General features: G+C 34.4%; 2 protein-coding genes across 2 annotated transcripts in view; one reads left to right on the top strand and one right to left on the bottom strand.

Annotated features, from left to right (window-relative positions):
- LOC127855131 (uncharacterized) overlaps positions 1-18,230 on the bottom strand; it is a 188,405-nt gene that overhangs the window by 21,684 nt on the left and 148,491 nt on the right. The window contains exons 34-39 of the mRNA XM_052390515.1: positions 17,970-18,129; positions 17,165-17,294; positions 14,808-15,066; positions 11,066-11,651; positions 9,575-9,643; positions 7,618-7,792 (exon numbers count right to left, since the gene is read on the bottom strand). Of these exons, the coding sequence (XP_052246475.1) occupies positions 7,618-7,792; positions 9,575-9,643; positions 11,066-11,651; positions 14,808-15,066; positions 17,165-17,294; positions 17,970-18,129 (1,379 nt within the window). The remainder of the gene's footprint in view (positions 1-7,617; positions 7,793-9,574; positions 9,644-11,065; positions 11,652-14,807; positions 15,067-17,164; positions 17,295-17,969; positions 18,130-18,230) is intronic.
- The window catches only part of LOC127855142 (uncharacterized), a 368,604-nt gene that overhangs the window by 312,362 nt on the left and 38,012 nt on the right, over positions 1-18,230 (top strand). The gene's annotated exons all lie outside the window — the stretch shown is intronic.

Here is an 18,230-nt window from a genome sequence, read left to right as displayed (position 1 = left end):
GACATAGTTAACAAATTATTGATGCAACATTATAACTCTTCATTACTAGTGATTCGCCTTCAAGTGAGTGCACATGCGTGACGGAAGACGCAAAATGTCAAAACAAACAGAAAATATTTCGATTTTAATTATATTTAATTATATTTTGAATGAAACATCACCAAAAAAGTATTCAAATAATTAAAAAGCAATATTTCTAAACATTCTGTAAAGAAGCAACTCGATCGGGACACATTTGAGGAAGAAATTTGTCTCCGAAAGTTTCTGACAGATTTTTGAAAGTTGAGCGCCATAGCAGTGTACCGGAAACGAAAAAGCGGGACGGAGCTTAAGCGATATTTTCATCAGTCTACAAGACAGTTCAAAGTTACGAGTTTATACGTATTAATTTCTGGATGTGTTATTAAAAAGAAAATTAACATTTCTGAGAGTAAAAACGATGAAAACTGGAAAATTTTACCTTAGCAACGGTATCCAAGGCAAGTTAACAACTTGAATTTTAATTATTTGTGACTTGGAATACACCTTTGGATCTGAATAATAACAGACTACGTCAATTGGCAAATGTAAACAACAATGGCCGCGTACATCCTCAGAACAATATTGTGTGTTGTCACTGTACTTCATACGAAGTTTGTGCATGTAAGTACTATCAAACCAGAAGATGTTAAATTTCATCACCATGAAACATTTCAGCACACAATTGCTGACCATTTTCTACTGACAAACCTTTTTTCTGTGTGCATCGGAGATAGTTTTAGCGTGGACAACATGTGTATTTTATACTTTCATGCAAAATATACACGTCGAACCAAAACAAACCCTACACGAACCAGAAAAAGACTTTTCCAGTGCTTTCTTCTGATATGTGGAGATGTTGAAATAAACCCAGGCCCCATTAGATTCCCGTGTAGAATATGTGGAAAACCTGTGGCCAGGAACCAAAAGGCTCTTCAATGTGATATTTGTGATTTTTGGCCTAAATATCACAGCGGAAAAGTACCTCAAATAAGGACAGTCCGATGACCCATGATATTGCCCGGGCTGTCTTTCTACCAAAACTGCCCTCGAAGACGAAACCAGAAATAGAATACCAATCGTCCTATCAAACTCTGAACAAATAATTTCATCTAATTATACTATCTTATTACATAATGACCTCAACACAGAAGCAGATACTACATGTGAAAATTACAAAAACTTAAATGACAGTTACATTCCAGAACCTGACCCGGAAGAAGACTGGATGTTAACACCCGAAACACCAATTACAGAAGATCAGAATGGTAACTCTACTGATAATTTGTTAAGCACAGAATCATCAGAAAATGAAAAAATATGATATCTTCGATGTATTAAGGAAATTAAAAAATGAAAACAAAAACAGACCAATTTATAGCCACTTAAACATAAATAGTGTAAGATACAAATTTGATGACTTTAAACAAATTTTGGATCACAATCTTACATATTTATTAAAAGTATCTGAAACAAAAATAGATGAGAGTTTTAATAATAACCTTTTCTTAGTAGACGGCTACAAAATTGAACGAAGAGACAGAATTGCCAGCGGGGGCGGGCTTATGACTTTTGTTAGATCTGATTTACCATTTAAACGGCGATAAGACTTAGAAAGCAATGACCTTGAGTGCATGTGCTATGAACAATCAATAACAAAAGAAGGTGGGGCAATATTAGGTCTTTATAAACCACCGCCTATGCAAAAATCAGTTTTTGAACAATGTTTAACATGTCTTGATAAAATGTTTATTTTCTTCGACCACCTGATATCTATAGGAGACTTAAATTTTGACTTGTTGAAAAAAGAAAAAATGTAAAACTCTTTTAAATATTTGTGATAGTTTTAACTTGAACAATCTGGTAAAAGGCCCCATGTGTATGATGAAAAACCCCACCCCACCCTTATAGACGTTGTTTTAACTAATGCCAAAAACTGTTTCTGTAACACAGTGAATTTTAACTGTGGCATAAGTGACTGTCATAATTTTATTGCAACATCCTTAAGAGAACAATGTCAGGCAGTATCAAGGAAAAGGGTTAAATTCAGAAGTTTTAATTTTTTTGATGAAACCAAGTTTAATGAAGACCTATCAAATGTCCCATTACATATTGCCCATGTATTTGATGATATAGATGATATTTACTCGACTCATGAACACATGCTTAAACAGGTTATAGATGAACATGCTCCCATTAAAGAAAAGGTCCACAAAAAACAACCCCCCCCCAACATACATGAACTCCCAATACCGAAAAATTATATACAAGACCCGGGCAGCAAAAAATGAGTATCAGGAACATAAGTCAAGCGAAAACTGGTTACAGTACAAAAACTTAGGAATCTTAAAACCAGGATAAAACGAGAGTCCATATCAGTCTATTTTAAAGAAAGATGTGATGGGGGACCCTAATCCAAAGACTTCTGGCCCACAATGAAACCCTTATTATCCCAAAAGTCAATACAAAAATCAGACAGTAAAATTATTTTTAAAAACACTGAAAATAATACACTGATTTCTGATCAACACCAGATAGCAGAAAAATTAAAAACATTTTACATCAACATTGTTAAAAATATAGGTATTGAAAACAAAGTCCCAGTAAATGAAGAACACCCTAGCATTAATACAATATTAATAAACAGTAAAACTAAGGTCAAGACTTTCGAATTTAATAAGGTTACGGAAAAGTGTATTTGTGAATGTATAAAAAATCTAAACCCCCAAAAGGCCACTGGTGTTGACTCAATCCCTCCTAAAATTACCATAGCAGGTCAAAATAGCCTCAAAACCCCATTTACAAATATAGCAAACGCCATTATACATAAAGGTCAATTTCCAGGTAAACTTAAGCAAGCACAGGTTAGACCAATATACAAATAAGAAGATCCTTTCAGTGAAACAAACTATAGACCAGTTAGCATCCTGCCCACAATGTCAAAGATATATGAAAAAATCATTAGCAACCAACTCACTGAACATTTTAATAATAATGTTTTCCATCCTTATCTTTCAGCATTCAGGTCATCTTATGGATGTCAATCAACTTTATTAAAACTAGTAGAAGATTGGAAACAATCCCTAGATGAAAACAATTATGTACGAGCTGTTTTAATGGACCTGTTTAAAGCGTTCGATTGCTTACCTCGCAATCTAATTGTACTTAAACTCAAGGCCTATGGATTAACCGAGCATGCATGTAAATTAATGTTAAACTATCTATCAAACAGGTCTCAAAGGGTTAAAATAAACAATTGTACTAGTAAATGGCAAGAAATCATTAAGGAAGTGCCTCAAGGCTCTATACTCGGTCCGTTGATCTTTAATATCTGTATCAATGATATTTTTTTTATTTTAAAGATAAGTCAACCCTGTATAACTATGCAGACGACAATACACTTTCCTTCAGTCACAAAAACTTAAATACCTTTATGGAAAATATATAAGTAATTCCCTGATACACTGGTTCAATATTAACCAAACAAACCAGGCAAACCCCGATACATTCCAGGCAATATGTGTAGGTAATAAGACTTATATTTAGTACTGCCCCTGGAATTTGTTTACGTCATTATGTCATTATGGATTTTTTTGACGTCATACGACCGACTTCTTGTTTGATTTAATTATTTTTATTTTTTTAGCAGTCACATAAACAACCAAACTATGTAATATGGAATTTTTACACCCATTATTGCTGCTTCTTCCTGTATTTTCGCGATAATTATCTGAGATATTAACTCCATGACGCTATATTCTCAAATCTTTTTCTATAAAGAAGGAATGTAGTTGACAATTGTTAATAGTTTTATTTGATCGTTCGTCAAAAAGTTGTAACTCTGTTACTCTTGTATGTTCAATGCAATTGAGTAATTACATAGTAATTAAATTGAATGCGTTTTAATTCCCTTTTATTATTGTTTAACTTGAGCTTCAATGCTATGACGTTAAATGTTATTTACACTTAAATGTATTATGAATATTGCTGGGCCAAGTGTGAGGTTGAGCGCTCTACAACCAGGTTTAAACCCCCAATGCTTTGCATTGACCGTTCCAAGGCGCTGACCACAGCTTTATTCATATTTTGTGTTTATGTTGGTTTGTATTGTGCTGTATTGTGCTGTTTTGTACTGTTTGGGCAATCGGTCACTTGCCTTAAATAAAAGACGAACTAATTGTTTTAATGAAAATTCAATACTGCTCCAGCAGCTGGAGTTTCACTTCTTTATATTATATAGAACTTAGAAATATGAACAAAACGTAAAACTCTTCGGAGTTGAACTTGATTACCAGAAAAACTTCGATCCACTGGTTACAAATGTATGCAAAAAGGCAGCCAAACAATTAAATTAAACACTTAAACAGGTTACGCCTCATTGCGTCAGAAACATTTAAATGTATATACAATCTTTCCCCAGAATATCTTCAATTCTTGGTTAAAGTTAAATCCTCTACCTATAATGTCAGATATTCAAACATCCTAGAGACACCACAAGTAAGAACATCAAGGTATGGCAAAAATTCCTTTCGTTTTGAGGCTGAACAGGTGTGGGACAGCCTCCCAGAGGGCATTTGCACAGTCGACAAATATAAAGACTTTGTACGGCTGATCCGCACCTGGACAGGTTTAAAATGTAAATGCGCCATGTGTGAGTTACCTGCTTCTCACAATTTTTTTGCTTGCTTGCTTGTTTTTGCTGTCCTGCTTATATTATTTATCTATCTGTCAGTTAACCACTTGTTTATTCTCCTTGTATATAGTGTATATGAGTTTCATGTGTGTTTAAAAAAAATAAAAAAAATCATGTATATATGTGTATATATGTGCTATGTTGTTGTTTTTTATGTGCTTAAATATGCTTTTGTACTATGTAGTTATTGTGCTTGTGCTTGTAAATGCTTTTAAACATGAATTGTGTGCTATACAAGATATTTTAATATCTTTTATTTTAATATAGGTCTGAAATGCTTTGTTTGTACAACTTAAAAGTGTATAACATATGTTTTAATTATGAACTATGCAAAAACAGCTCCAATATAGTTTATAGGTATATTTCCCTTTATCGAATTTGTGTGTAACTTACAAAATATCGTGCTTTTAATGAACATTTTTACTAAATTTTGTGTTTTATATGCTTTAAATATGTCCTTGTACTATACATGCTTATATAATATGCTTAATCTTTCTTTCTTTCAGCTCAATATACACTTGTTATATATACAATTTTTATGTCGGGAAATAGCTCATGAGCTAATGTTTATTGTTATTCACATCCGACGTTAAATAAAGATTCTTGTATCTTGAACTAGTACTGTATTGATAAATAAAACATTTTTTTTTTCAATTTTGAATGAGTTGTATCTTTTCATTGTGTTTTTGTTACTTGAGTGCTATGTACAGTCACATGTAACAGTAAAATATACTTTCGAATCACATATATCACAGACCATACAAGTATATATTGCTATATGTATCATAACAGTCCATCTTCATTTCCCCTTTTATCAAAACTAAACAAAATCAATCTTTATAAATAATAAACCAACAAAGACTTAGAATAATATGAAAATAGTTTTCATTTTTATTGTGCCCAGATGAATGTATAAGTGTATTTCTTTGGGGTCAAAATAAAACAGTTTTTCAGGTAACTTTCGAAGCTGACACTTTGTTGGTTCATTATAAATGTACATGTCTTATAACATAATTTGACAGACAATTCTAAAAATTATGGGATAAAGAGATAATGCTCATGAGAGAATTGAGAATTTTCCTTTTTAACAATAAATATTCCTACCATATGTATTATAAAGCTATTTCTCCTTTATATTGTTTAGTAAATAGTTTAAAAACATCAATGGACACCTTTAACTCTGTTGTGCAGACAATATTTGAACCATATTGCTGAATAAAAAAAAATCAAATAAAGCAACTCCTTTTTTTGTTACAATGTTTACAATACTAACAAAAGCTCAAATAGAATTGAAATAAATAAAACTTCCCCCAGATTTGCAATGTAAATGTAAAATGTTTCAATTTTTTCAATGAAAAAGACAATATAATAGCAATTCCCTATTAAAGGTCACATTGTATATATGTCGAACAAAAATTTAGAAGACATTCATTGTAAATATTCCTAAAAAAATAACGCACGCAATTTAATGTCACGTGATTAAATCATTAACAGTAGGATGCCTTCTTATTAACCGACTGGAAATGAAATCAGAATCTTATAGCAAGCAAACGATTCAACAAGTGCTGTATCCGAAGAAGAACCCGGTCAATTAATTTTGTCAGTGGACAGTCAGTGATAATAAACAACACAACACTGAGTTATTACCATTCACAACACTCTCACACAGTATTATAAAGAAAATATATTTAAATAAAAAAAACAGTTTAAAAACATCATAATTATTTTATCGTAAAATCAAGAAATTTACTCTAAATTGGTATGAAATTGCGGTTTAAACAAATGTTTCCAGACACTTATAGTCAAGTGTGACAGTGACAGAAGAATATGAATCAATATTTAAGAATAAAGCCACATTAATTAGGCGTATCAATCAATGAAATACCTTACAGAAACGTAATACATGTTGTGTATCGATTGAATAATGCAACAGGCACAGTTTTTAAAAGCAGAAAGCTATTATCAGTGTTTCTAAACTTTTACTGATGAAAAGATCGGTGTCGCGAAATCGTTTCTAGTCCACCAAATGTTCTAGTCAAACAATGGATTCAATGCATGGGACAAAATCCACCCAACCAAGTAGGGGGTATTTCATAGGTTAATACCAAATAACTCAATAAGCTAGCTACAAACTGTATTTAAGAAACCATTAGCGTAGTAGCAGAAATAGCCAAGTTAATTATCGCTGTACATGCGTGTTTGTCGATGTAAAATATATTTAAATTATCAATATCGTTTAAAATCTGTTTCATGTACTATGCGACACACTTAAAGCAAGTCACTATACTTGTGCCAAAGACACAAACAAAGTCCAAACAAAACCCACACGGTCGCACTATAAGTAGATTTCCTGATATCAAAATAGTAAGCTATACATGGTCTACGTAAGCTCGATTGGTAATTGTAGCTCGGGTACTACTTACATGTACCCCGGGTACTCTTAAGTATACTTACATTTACACCGGGTACGGTAAATATACTAAATCGTACCCGTTATATTTAATGCTAAATCGGTCGTTGTCGGCCATTTTTTAAAATTGATTAATTAATATTATTTATCATTTTTTATGTCAATTTTCTGTAAAATGGCCTCAATATTATCGAAACTCATACGCAAAAAGAATGTTAATGCAGTTTTTTTTAAAGACAAGCTTGTTTTAGATAATTGGTAGCGCTTTTTACGACATCGGATTTTGGGCGGGAATACAACTCGGGTACAGTCTAATATCGACCGGGTACGATTAAGTATATTTAGTTATTTACCGTACCCGAGGTACATATATGTAAACTGAAGAGTACCCGGGGTACATGTAAGTAGTTCCCGAGCTAACAATTTCCAATCGAGCTCTACTAAACCATATCCCTAACTGTAATAAAACAAAACAGTGTAATATATATAATCTCACCTTAATGGGTTGCTGAAAAAAGATGCTTTGAACCAACCCTGTAAAGAAGGATACGAGCCACTCTACACTGCGTGCATAGCCAAACTTTAAGCCATAGAGCATCGTGAAGTAGGACGATATGAGACAAGTTGAGATGGCTACAAACCAGGCAATGTAGATGAACCACCATGGCAGTCTGAAATAAAAGACGATAACATGTCAACAATTTTAATACTGGTAATAAGCGATTAAATAAGAGGACCATTTGCCTTCAATTGCTTCCAATACAATCAAGGTACATGTATACTTTTCGAAGACTAAACCTTGTTTTTTTCCCAACCCGACCCATATTCAAGCATGGCCTGGAAAATAACATTCTAAAAGATTAACAATGTTTTTCAAATCTGCTGACCTTCGTTTTCAGCACACGCGACCCAGATTTAATCTTGGCCTCGATATTTGTAAGATTAAAATTGTGAATTACTGGAGCGTTAAGAGTGGTAACAAGGCTTTTTAAGATTTGATAATGTTACATATTTTTAAATTCCACATACCAGAAATTCAAAATTGGCCTAGATTTGGTCAAGATACATATTCTGACCATGATTCATGCAGATTTAGTAACAGTTGTAGCCATTAAAGTGTTTATTAGGTTTTTCTAAGATTTGACCTGATAAAAATGTGCTTAGACATACAAGATCAGGATTCAAACTCAGCCAATATATTGTCAATAAAAATGCTGTAAACGTTTCATCAATATTAAATAAAAAAATGTAGCTTCTACAGTGGTCGAAATGTGACACGTTGAGATGTTTTTTTCTATAGAGTGGTAACTAGCTTATAGTTTACAACAGACAATGCTTGACATAGACTGACCACTATGGTCAAATTTGACCTTGGACTGCTAAGGGTGAGCTATAATTGGGAGGTGGTTGTTTCCCGCAACACCTTGCCTTATAACAGTTTACATCTGGCTGAGAAAGCAATGACAACGATTTTTTTATGGCCAAATGTGATCTATAATCTCTTATATAGACCATAAACATGTTATCATATAAGGGCCGCAAAGGTGGCAGATTTCTCATATAACAAGACTATTGTCCAGCAATATGGTCCCCTACCGGTGAAACTCCACCATTTTCGGCAATGTTTCTAGTCTATGTGTTGCCATAACAACCAGCATTCTTGACGCAGGAGCAAAATGAAATGACGTGCATAATTGCCATATTAGCAATATCCGAGTTTCAAGTTTCATGAACAATAACTTTTAACGTTATCGCAGAATCCACCATTTTCAGCAATATTTTTTGTCTATTTGTGGCCATAGAACCAGAATTCTCGACGTAGGAACAAAATGAAATGACGTACACAATCTCCATATTTTCATCTGTCCATGTTTCAAGTTTGAGGAAAAAATATGATGAACTTTAAAAGTTATCGAAGGATCCAGAAAACTGTGACAGACTTACAGACTCACGAACACACAGAGCGCAAACCATAAAACCCCTCCGGTTTTATCGGTAGGGGATAATAAATATTCTCAAATTAAAGCTAAAATTAAGTTGCATGAAGAACAATGAGTGGCAAGATTATATATAAACTGCAGAGATTTAGATTAAGCAACACATAAGCATGCAGATATGTTAATTTGTGTAAAGAAACACTCTCACCTACACAGTATGCTGACAGTTTGTGATAATAAGCACACACATACAGAGAAACATTTTTACTTGTATACATGATATGATTGAAAGGTATTTCTTTTGACTTTTAGTGCTAACCCGATTACACTTGTTCCCATTTAACAACAGCAAAAGTGGCCACCAACGTATAAATTTGATCAATACAATAAAAAGCAAGTGTATGCCAGTAAAAGCATGCCTTAATGTTACTTCAGGATATATTTCTTTGGGTTATGAAAGAGAAAAATAAATAAAGTACACTTACTAAGAAACTACATGCAAGCATTAAAACTTACATTCTGGAAGTATCCTTTCTTATACTGACTGGGGCATGAATAACAGTTCCACTGTGGACACCACTTGTCCTGAAACAACAATACCACCATATACAGATTATCACAATAAAATATTAATAAGCAAATCACAAAAAAGACATGCATTTTGAAATGCCTAATATAGTACATGTAGAAGGTGCGCAAATATTTTCAGAGGATTACTTCCAAGTAACAACATCTTTTAAAGACAGCTTGTAGTTACATCACAAGACTATTGCCAAGCAATAAAAGTCCCCTACCTAAGCAGGATCCACGATTTTCAGAAATATTTGTAGTTTATTTGTTGCCATAGCAAACATAATTCTTGACATATGAACAAAATGAAATGACGTGCATAATTCCATATTGCCATCTATCCATGTTTTAAGTTTCATGAAAAAAATATGAAAAACTTTTAAAATTATAGCTGGATCCACCATTTTCAGCAATATTTCTAGTCTATTTTTGTCATAGCAACCATAATTCTTGACGTAGGAACAAAATGAAATGACGTGCATAATTTCCATCTTGCTATCTTTTCATGTTACAAGTTTCATGAACAAATATGAAGAACTTTTTAAGTTATCGCAGGATCCAGAAAAGTGTGACAGACTAACAGACACACAGAGCGCAAACCATAAGTTCCTTCTCCGATTTTACCGTTAGGGAGTAGGGACTAATAAATATTAGGGGCCATATCACAATACATATTGAATAATTGTGTCAAATTAATACCAACACTTTAGTATAAAGTATAGATCGATTTGAATTTCAAAATTTGAAATTACAATTTGTATGTTAGTTCAATAAAGAAAATGATCTGGAAAGGAGAATAAATAACAATACTATTGCCAAGCAATACGATCCCCTACCGGTGAAACTCCACCATTCTCAGCAATATTTCTAGTCTATTTGTTGCCATAGCAACCATAACTCTTGACGTAAGAATAAAATGAAATTACGTGCATAATCTCCATATTGCCATCTGTCCATTTTTCAAGTTTCATTAAAAGTATGAAGAACTTTTAAAGTTATCGCAGGATCCAGAAAAGTGTGACAGATTGAATTACTGACAGACAGACAGAGCGAAAACCACAATTCCTTTCCGGATTCACCGGTAGGGGACATTAATCATGTTTATTAGCAAAAACTGTTTTAATAATTAATAAGGTTGAACTGAATGACTTTACTGAAGATTAATATATAATTGGAATGAATTACATAACATAAAAATGTTAAAATGATGACATGATGCTTAATGTTAGGAAAACGTTCTATAGTATACAATTTTTATGTAGCATAGTACATCATGAGACCTGTATTCTGGCATCTGTAAAACTATAAAATGAAACATTTAGATCTGCATCTTAAATTACGGCTCTGGTAACCAATATTACTGAGATTGTAATGCAGCAATAACAACATAATTGAAATCATGAACTCATAGAAACAGTAAAATATAAATGTTCATACATGTCATCCATAGGCATCATCAGTTCAGGTGCAAAAGAAACAGTGGGCGTCCGTTTTTTATTACGATGCACCCTGTCCTGGCGATGACACACTTTATGATCTTTATTGAGAAAGCTAGGTGGCAGGGAACCAAAAGGTTGCAATGAGTCTGCAACCTCAGTGTGTCCTGCACTGGGCGCTGACAGACTGAATGAGCCTGAGTCATCCACTTGCACATTCATACCGATGGATTTGCCTGCCAATTCCCAGTCAAACATGTCAACGGTATTAACAAATTCAGTAACAATTAGATTTGGGTCAAGTCCACACTCGAATCCCTTTACTTCACGAAACATATCATGAAACAGCCTAATGTTACTGTAATTCTGCATTTCTTTGATGAATGTCAATAAACCAGCAGGGTTTTGTATGCTAAGGTGGTTGAAAATTCTCTTAATATTGACACCGCATGAATCAATTATGGTCTTAATGTCCTCAGAGGCAATGCTGGGTTTACGTGAAGATTTCCGGGGTTTGGGTTTCACTTTCATAAACAGCTGGATGCTGATCAAGTTTATTGGAAACATTATCAGACTGCTCTGTATACCTGAAAATATACATCACATGATAAGTCTTCTTGTGTATCCTTTACCAATTCTTAATGGGTTTCAGCGCTGTTGTTGTATCTTACATAATCAAATTCAATTAAATCTCATGTTTAATTAAAGGGATAAATGCTTCATTTTCAACACAAGGTACTGGCGAGCAGCAAACAGTATACAGGCTGAACAGACGGCAAGTAACTTGCAGGCTGTTCTGCGTTATGCTTTGCATATAGCCATTTACACTTTGCTTCTGCGCGGGAAATGCGCAAAAAACATGCAAATGTATGTTTCAAAAACATTGATGCCCCACTACATATGTTAGGACACAGACAATACCTCTAGCTAGATAAAGTGGAGTTGCTTTTAAACAAGATCTGTTTCTACTAAGACTTGTAGAACATTACTTAAGTGCCATATTTCTGCAAAAAGATTCCTTCCAATACCATCTCTTTGAATACTTAAAGGGACCTTTTCACAGATTTTGACATGTATTAATGTATGTCATTAAATGCTTTATATTGATAAATGTAAACATTGGCTCTAAAAAACTCCAGTAAAACAAGAATAAAATTTAAAAAAGAAAAAAGCAACCCTCAACTGGGCTCGAACCACTGACCCCTAGTGTAAAAGTATATAGCTTAGACCAATCGGCTTTCCGTGCTCATACAATGAGTGATGTACTTTATACTTTATATAAGTAATCCTCGTAGTGTCCCAAAATATAACAACAACAACCAAACTCTCCTAATTATTCAATCGTTTCACGTTGCAATGCTATATAATTTTCAGGTTTTTAAATCGTAAAAATAGACATATACAGTAAATCTTGTGCTTGCGACCACTTGAATTTAGCGACTTTTGTCTTATGCGACCACTTTAAATCCCGCCCGAGCGTTTTAACAATATTTTCATATTGTATTAAGCGACTTTTGTCTTACGCGACCAGCGACCGCTGATTTTAGTGTATTTTGATGCCCAAGTCTTGAATTAAGCGACCGCTTTAAGGTAAAAGTGGTACATCTGTTGATCGTTCAGGGACAAATCAGTGTTGATTGTTTATCTAAGCCGATAACATGAACGATTTAATCTTTGTTATGATTTCACACCAGCCATTTTCCTTTGTCTCGATGACCGGTTATGGCCAGTGTTAATGCTGACAGCGTATCAATTTTTGGTGACGAATAATTCAGTGAGTTATTGCCAACAGTCTACGGGTTAAAGAGTTTACTATCTGGGCCGTAAAGTGACGCTCGATTGGTCATTGTCGGCTCGGGTACTATTTACATGTACCCCGGGTACTCTTAAGTATTCTTACATGTACCCCGGGTACGGTAAATATACTTTAACGTACCCGGGAAATTTAACGCTAAATCGGTCGTTTCTGCTTTTTTTAAATTAATTATATTCACATTTATGTCAATTTTCTGTAAAATGACCTCTATATTATCGAAACTCATATTCAAAAAGCATGTTGACGCAGTTTCTTTTAAAAATAAGTTGTTTTAAGATAATCGGTAGCGCGTTTTACGACATCGGATTTTAGGCGGGAATACAACTCGGGTACAGTCTAATATCGACCGGGTACGATAATGTATATTTACCGTACCCGGGGTACATGTAAGTATACTTAAGAGTACCCGGGGTACATGTAAGTAGTACCCGAGCCGACAATGACCAATCGAGCTTAAGTGACAAATTTGATCGCCGATTTTATTGCAGAAACAATGCGCCGGCGCGACAAACATTTTCACAGTGTTCTCGAGAGGTGTAAAAAATAAATCACTAACATGTAGCGAAATCTGTTCATTAAAAAATGTAATTATTATTATGCTAATTAGTTTGTGTTAGCAAATTTTCCAATCAGGCGTGTTTATTTAGTTTTCAATCAAGGTGCTTTATTTATTTCCCTATGTACCATAATCGAGTCATATATATATACCGGTAAGCTTACATGCAGAAATTAAAATGTCAAAACGGAAAGTATTATCGTTTAATGAGAAAATTCGGGTATTTGAAGTGTCGAAGAATAAAAGTGCACGTAAATTTAATCGCGAATGAGTTTCTAGTCGGAAAAACCCATTCTCCGTGCAAACCATTTACATCGTATGTAGAATAAGAGAGAACAAATACAACTTATTTTTAGTAAAAAAAATGTTTCATTCATTTTATTTATATTTATATTTATTTTTATTTCAAAATCTGAAATCGCTGTGTCAAAGGAGATAATACTCTATCAGGATTTAAAATCAAAGGTCCGCATTCATCCCAAATGGCCTTTTTTTATTTAAAGACCATTTTATTAAGAGACCACTTTTGGTTACTCCCTTTAGTGGTCTCTAAATACAAGATTGACTGTAATTGATATTTTAGAGCATGGTAAATGTTCAGTATTACCGTTTCCTCACAAATATCGTAACTACAACGACATTTGCGAAATTAAAACGAGTTCTTTAAAAAAAAAATCAATTCAACTAAAAGTGAATAGGCCCCTTGATGTATCAACCACTAGCCAGTGTTTGTATTGAAAGATTGTTTCATCATATTGAGACACATTAAAAATCATATATCTTTGCTGAGTCAAACTAAACCTACAATTGTATCTTTAATTATTTGTTTCAGACTGAATTCAAAAGAGTTGTGTATTTACAAATCTGTGGAAGACAAGATCTGATGGAGATGTGTATTTAACTAACATGGTAAGATTAAAAAAATGAAGGAGTTGTATCTTACATGATCTGAGAAAGACTTAATCTGAAGGAGTGGTATGTTAAACGAAATATGCCAGAATAAACTACAGGATTAGTACCTATAATAATCTGTGCCAGACTAAATCTGACTGAAATTTTCCTTTACTTATTATTCCTTGCAAACCAAAATTTGAAGGAGTTGTACCTATGATTCTCTACACAATATTTCATATGGAAGAATTGAAAACATAATTTTTGCCAAACTAAATCTTATGAAATTGTACCTTTAATGATCTGTAAAATACTAAATTTGAAATATTTGTACCTTAAATCATCTTTGCGAGACTTAATCAGAATTAGTTATACATAGAAGGATCTTTTCCCAAACTAAATTAGAAGTTGTTTCCAGGCAGGCTTTGAAGACTGGTTACCCCAATAATTATCAAAGTCAGGACAAATCTTAAGGATTACCAATGACGATCTGTGAGAGACTGAATTTGAAGGCTCCAGCCACGACCTGATCAGCGGGATCATCATTTGGGATTCCATAGAACATGAGGTTTGTAAGCATGGTAGTGAGCAGGAGAGACAGTGTGCACGTGAGGCGCTGAACGCGCGTGAACTGGCTCTGAGGGGGCTTGGAGAAGATGCTGAACCACAGGTTGCCATCACGGAGGTCCTTGCTTGACTTGATCATGAAGTGGTACTTGGTCTTCAGCCTAGCCTCCTCCTGTGGGGGAACAGTATAGGTAATTTAACTCTTTCCCACATTGAATTAAAAACCTTTCTTACTAAATTCAAATTTCAAAGGCTTCATTTCCAATCCTTATTGATGAGCTGCAAACAGCATAAATCCTGAACAAGGCTGTTCTTGTTTTATGCTAGTTGCAAACGTCATTTTCACTTTGGTTTTTATGGGGAAAAGGATTAACTGCAATCTTAGAAAACTAGGCTTAGTGCATGTGCATATAGATGCTCAGCTTAAATGGTATTTTTAATCTCAAAGTAAATACCTTCTTAGCAAAAATCCAGCTCAATCGGAAAGATTTGTCTCAGATTAGCCTGTGTGCACTGCAAAAGCTTATCAGGGTCTGCGCTATTTTTAAATAGAAGTTCTTCTGCTGTACAAGTGTGCAGAAACCACTCACGATGAGTGGAACATTTTCATACCAGGTGCATGACTTTAACAAAATAGGAAGACCGCTAAGCTATGTGACATACCAAATATCAAACATATGCTTATTTTATATTTGAATGCAATTTAAAAAAAAGTTATTCGCCAAGTGTATTCTTATATTAACATGAGAGACCTGATTGCCGTCACCTGATAATTATTGTTTATAATTTAAAACAATATACTATATTATAAATCTACGAAAACCATTTGAACCCTCAGGTATAACCATTTTGACTCAAAGGACATGATTCGCATTACCTTGATAAAGGACACCCAAACCATGAATGTTACATACCAACTATAATACTTTTGGGTCTTGTACTTCAATAGACGAAAGTGTACAACACAGTTCACACGATGCCGGACTGCAAATAGCTCAACAAGAGCACTTTATGCCCAAGTGAGCTCAACATGCTAACACTATTTTGAGCCCTGGAGTAGGACTTAAACAAACTACTAGAGGACTACTATGCAATTGTAGCGCCAAATTTTACACCTCTTAACTTAGTACCAGAGATGAACATTAACAACACTGGTCACACAACACCGGACAGCCACCATCAAGCAACAACAAGAGGACTTTGTTATATGGTGAGCTTAACATGCTATGCTGGGGCAGTTTTGATCCCAGGGGTATTATCAGAACAAACGGATTGTGAACATCAAGTTTTACACAAGTCATCTGCACCTTGTCGTGTATACGGATATTAGAAAAGAAATTTTATTAAAAAGTTAATTAATTTTTATCACAGGGTCCTTACTTGAACAAACATTTTACAGGACCACTACATAATGCTTAAAACCAAATATCCTGTAGCCTCATAGTTGTAACACAGACTTATTCTCTTTGAGAAATATTTAATTCTTTCAATATAAACATCTCTCAGGGCAGTCCCATAGGCATGATTTGAACAAACTTGGGAGAGGAGAAGAAAATCAATGTTACCATTATAAATACCCAAATTCTGGTGCTTGCAATTTCAGATGAGAGTTTTCACTCTGTTCAAATATGGATAACAATTTACTTTGAGGGCAAATTTTATGCTTAGGGACATATTTTGAACAAGCTTTGTAGAGGACGTCTAAATGATGCCACATACTATAAAGTAACCAATTGCTGGAACTGCGTTTTTAGCGTTACACTCTCTGTATACATTTTAGAAAAATGGTCCCGCCCATAGGCAGGCATATTGATAGATCTTAACTTACTTTGAATAACCTTGGTAGAAGATTACCCAAGGAACATGTGTGCTAAATTAGTTTTAAATTGGAACATTAACAAGATTTTTAAAGTTTTATCGATATACATATGCAGAATACAAGACTCTGTAGTTGTCAAGGCAACTTCCGTTTTAAACCAAATGTATTTTTTAAACAAATTTGGAACAACTTCATATAAGGTTCAACCCAGTCTTCCAATTTTTTAAAATTTTCTCCAGCGATTCAAGGTTAGAGTTGCTTGAAGAACATTTTATTTCACTCATGGTCTGACAACCGACATCATGGTGTCCTGAAAGCTCCCTATGATCACTGCGTGCTCATGTGAGTTTGTAAGGCTTTGCAAATAGTAAACTTCTTGACCCTACACTGACAGACAGTCATGCGGATCATCACACCATGTTTCAAATGGCTGATACAGGAACACACATACCCGTGTGACAGCACCAAGGGTAGTTGCAATCTGAAGGAGAGCTCCACGGTCCACTGCCAACCAATCATTGTAAATGAAAGTCCAGCTGTTGCCAGTCTGCACATCACGGGTATACACCTGGTTTAGGTACCTGGAGAAGTTAAGAGGAATATAAACCAGTTACCAAAACGGAGAATATTAGAGTTATCAAATATAAACATGGTTCAGACAAAGTTGCGTAAGTTGCGTACAACAAACACTTTAAGAGTGACAAAATAGATAGTGAACAAATATACGCCTTGTAAAGGTAAAGACGCGTGAAGGAACACACAGATGGTTCTGATATTGGAGAGATACAAATAATTTAACGATGTGAAAGAACCCAAACCTGCTTACTGTAGTTAACTGTGCATACATATACACCTGGTCTTTATACATGCGAGAGGGTAAGAACAGATAGAACGAAGAAAAAATATACACCTGGTTTATTAACCTGAGTGAAAGAGAAAGAGTAAACAGTATACACAGGCTTCAGATGATTGAGTGAACAAGAAGATACACCTGATTCAGATGGCAGAATGAAACAAAATATACATTTGGTTAAAATCTGAGTGTAAAAGAAATACACCTGGTTTAGGTGATGGAGTGAAAACGAGTACCGGTATACACCTTAATGCGGAGTAAACAATTATGCATTTAGTAGTGCAGATATCTAAATGAAAAATATGAACTTAGATCACGAAAGGAGTGTCAAAGAATATACACCTGGCTCAGATGCATTCATTCTACAGTGTTTTGACTTATGTTTACTTTGCAACGTTTATACCATTGTGGATTGTTGCCAGTGTTATCATGCCACAGTGTAACAGACTGTATTTCCCCAAGACATTGTGAGGTGGTGACCAGGAACCAGTCTTCAAAGCCTGCCTGGAAACACTTCCTGCCTGCAGAGCTGAGGCACTTCCTCCCACTTACACCCTCAGAGCCTGTTGGTACATATTCAGAGCAATTGTTCAAGGTTCTGTAAAAGGCTACTCTGATATCATAATAAGTGGATGGCTTTCTTTGTTTCAGTGACACAAAATTA

This window comes from Dreissena polymorpha, chromosome 13 (genome assembly GCF_020536995.1).
Source record: "Dreissena polymorpha isolate Duluth1 chromosome 13, UMN_Dpol_1.0, whole genome shotgun sequence".
Taxonomy (NCBI): Eukaryota; Metazoa; Mollusca; class Bivalvia; order Myida; family Dreissenidae; genus Dreissena; species Dreissena polymorpha.
Note: the sequence above shows the minus strand (reverse complement) of the source record. Positions and strands in the feature narration are given on the sequence as shown.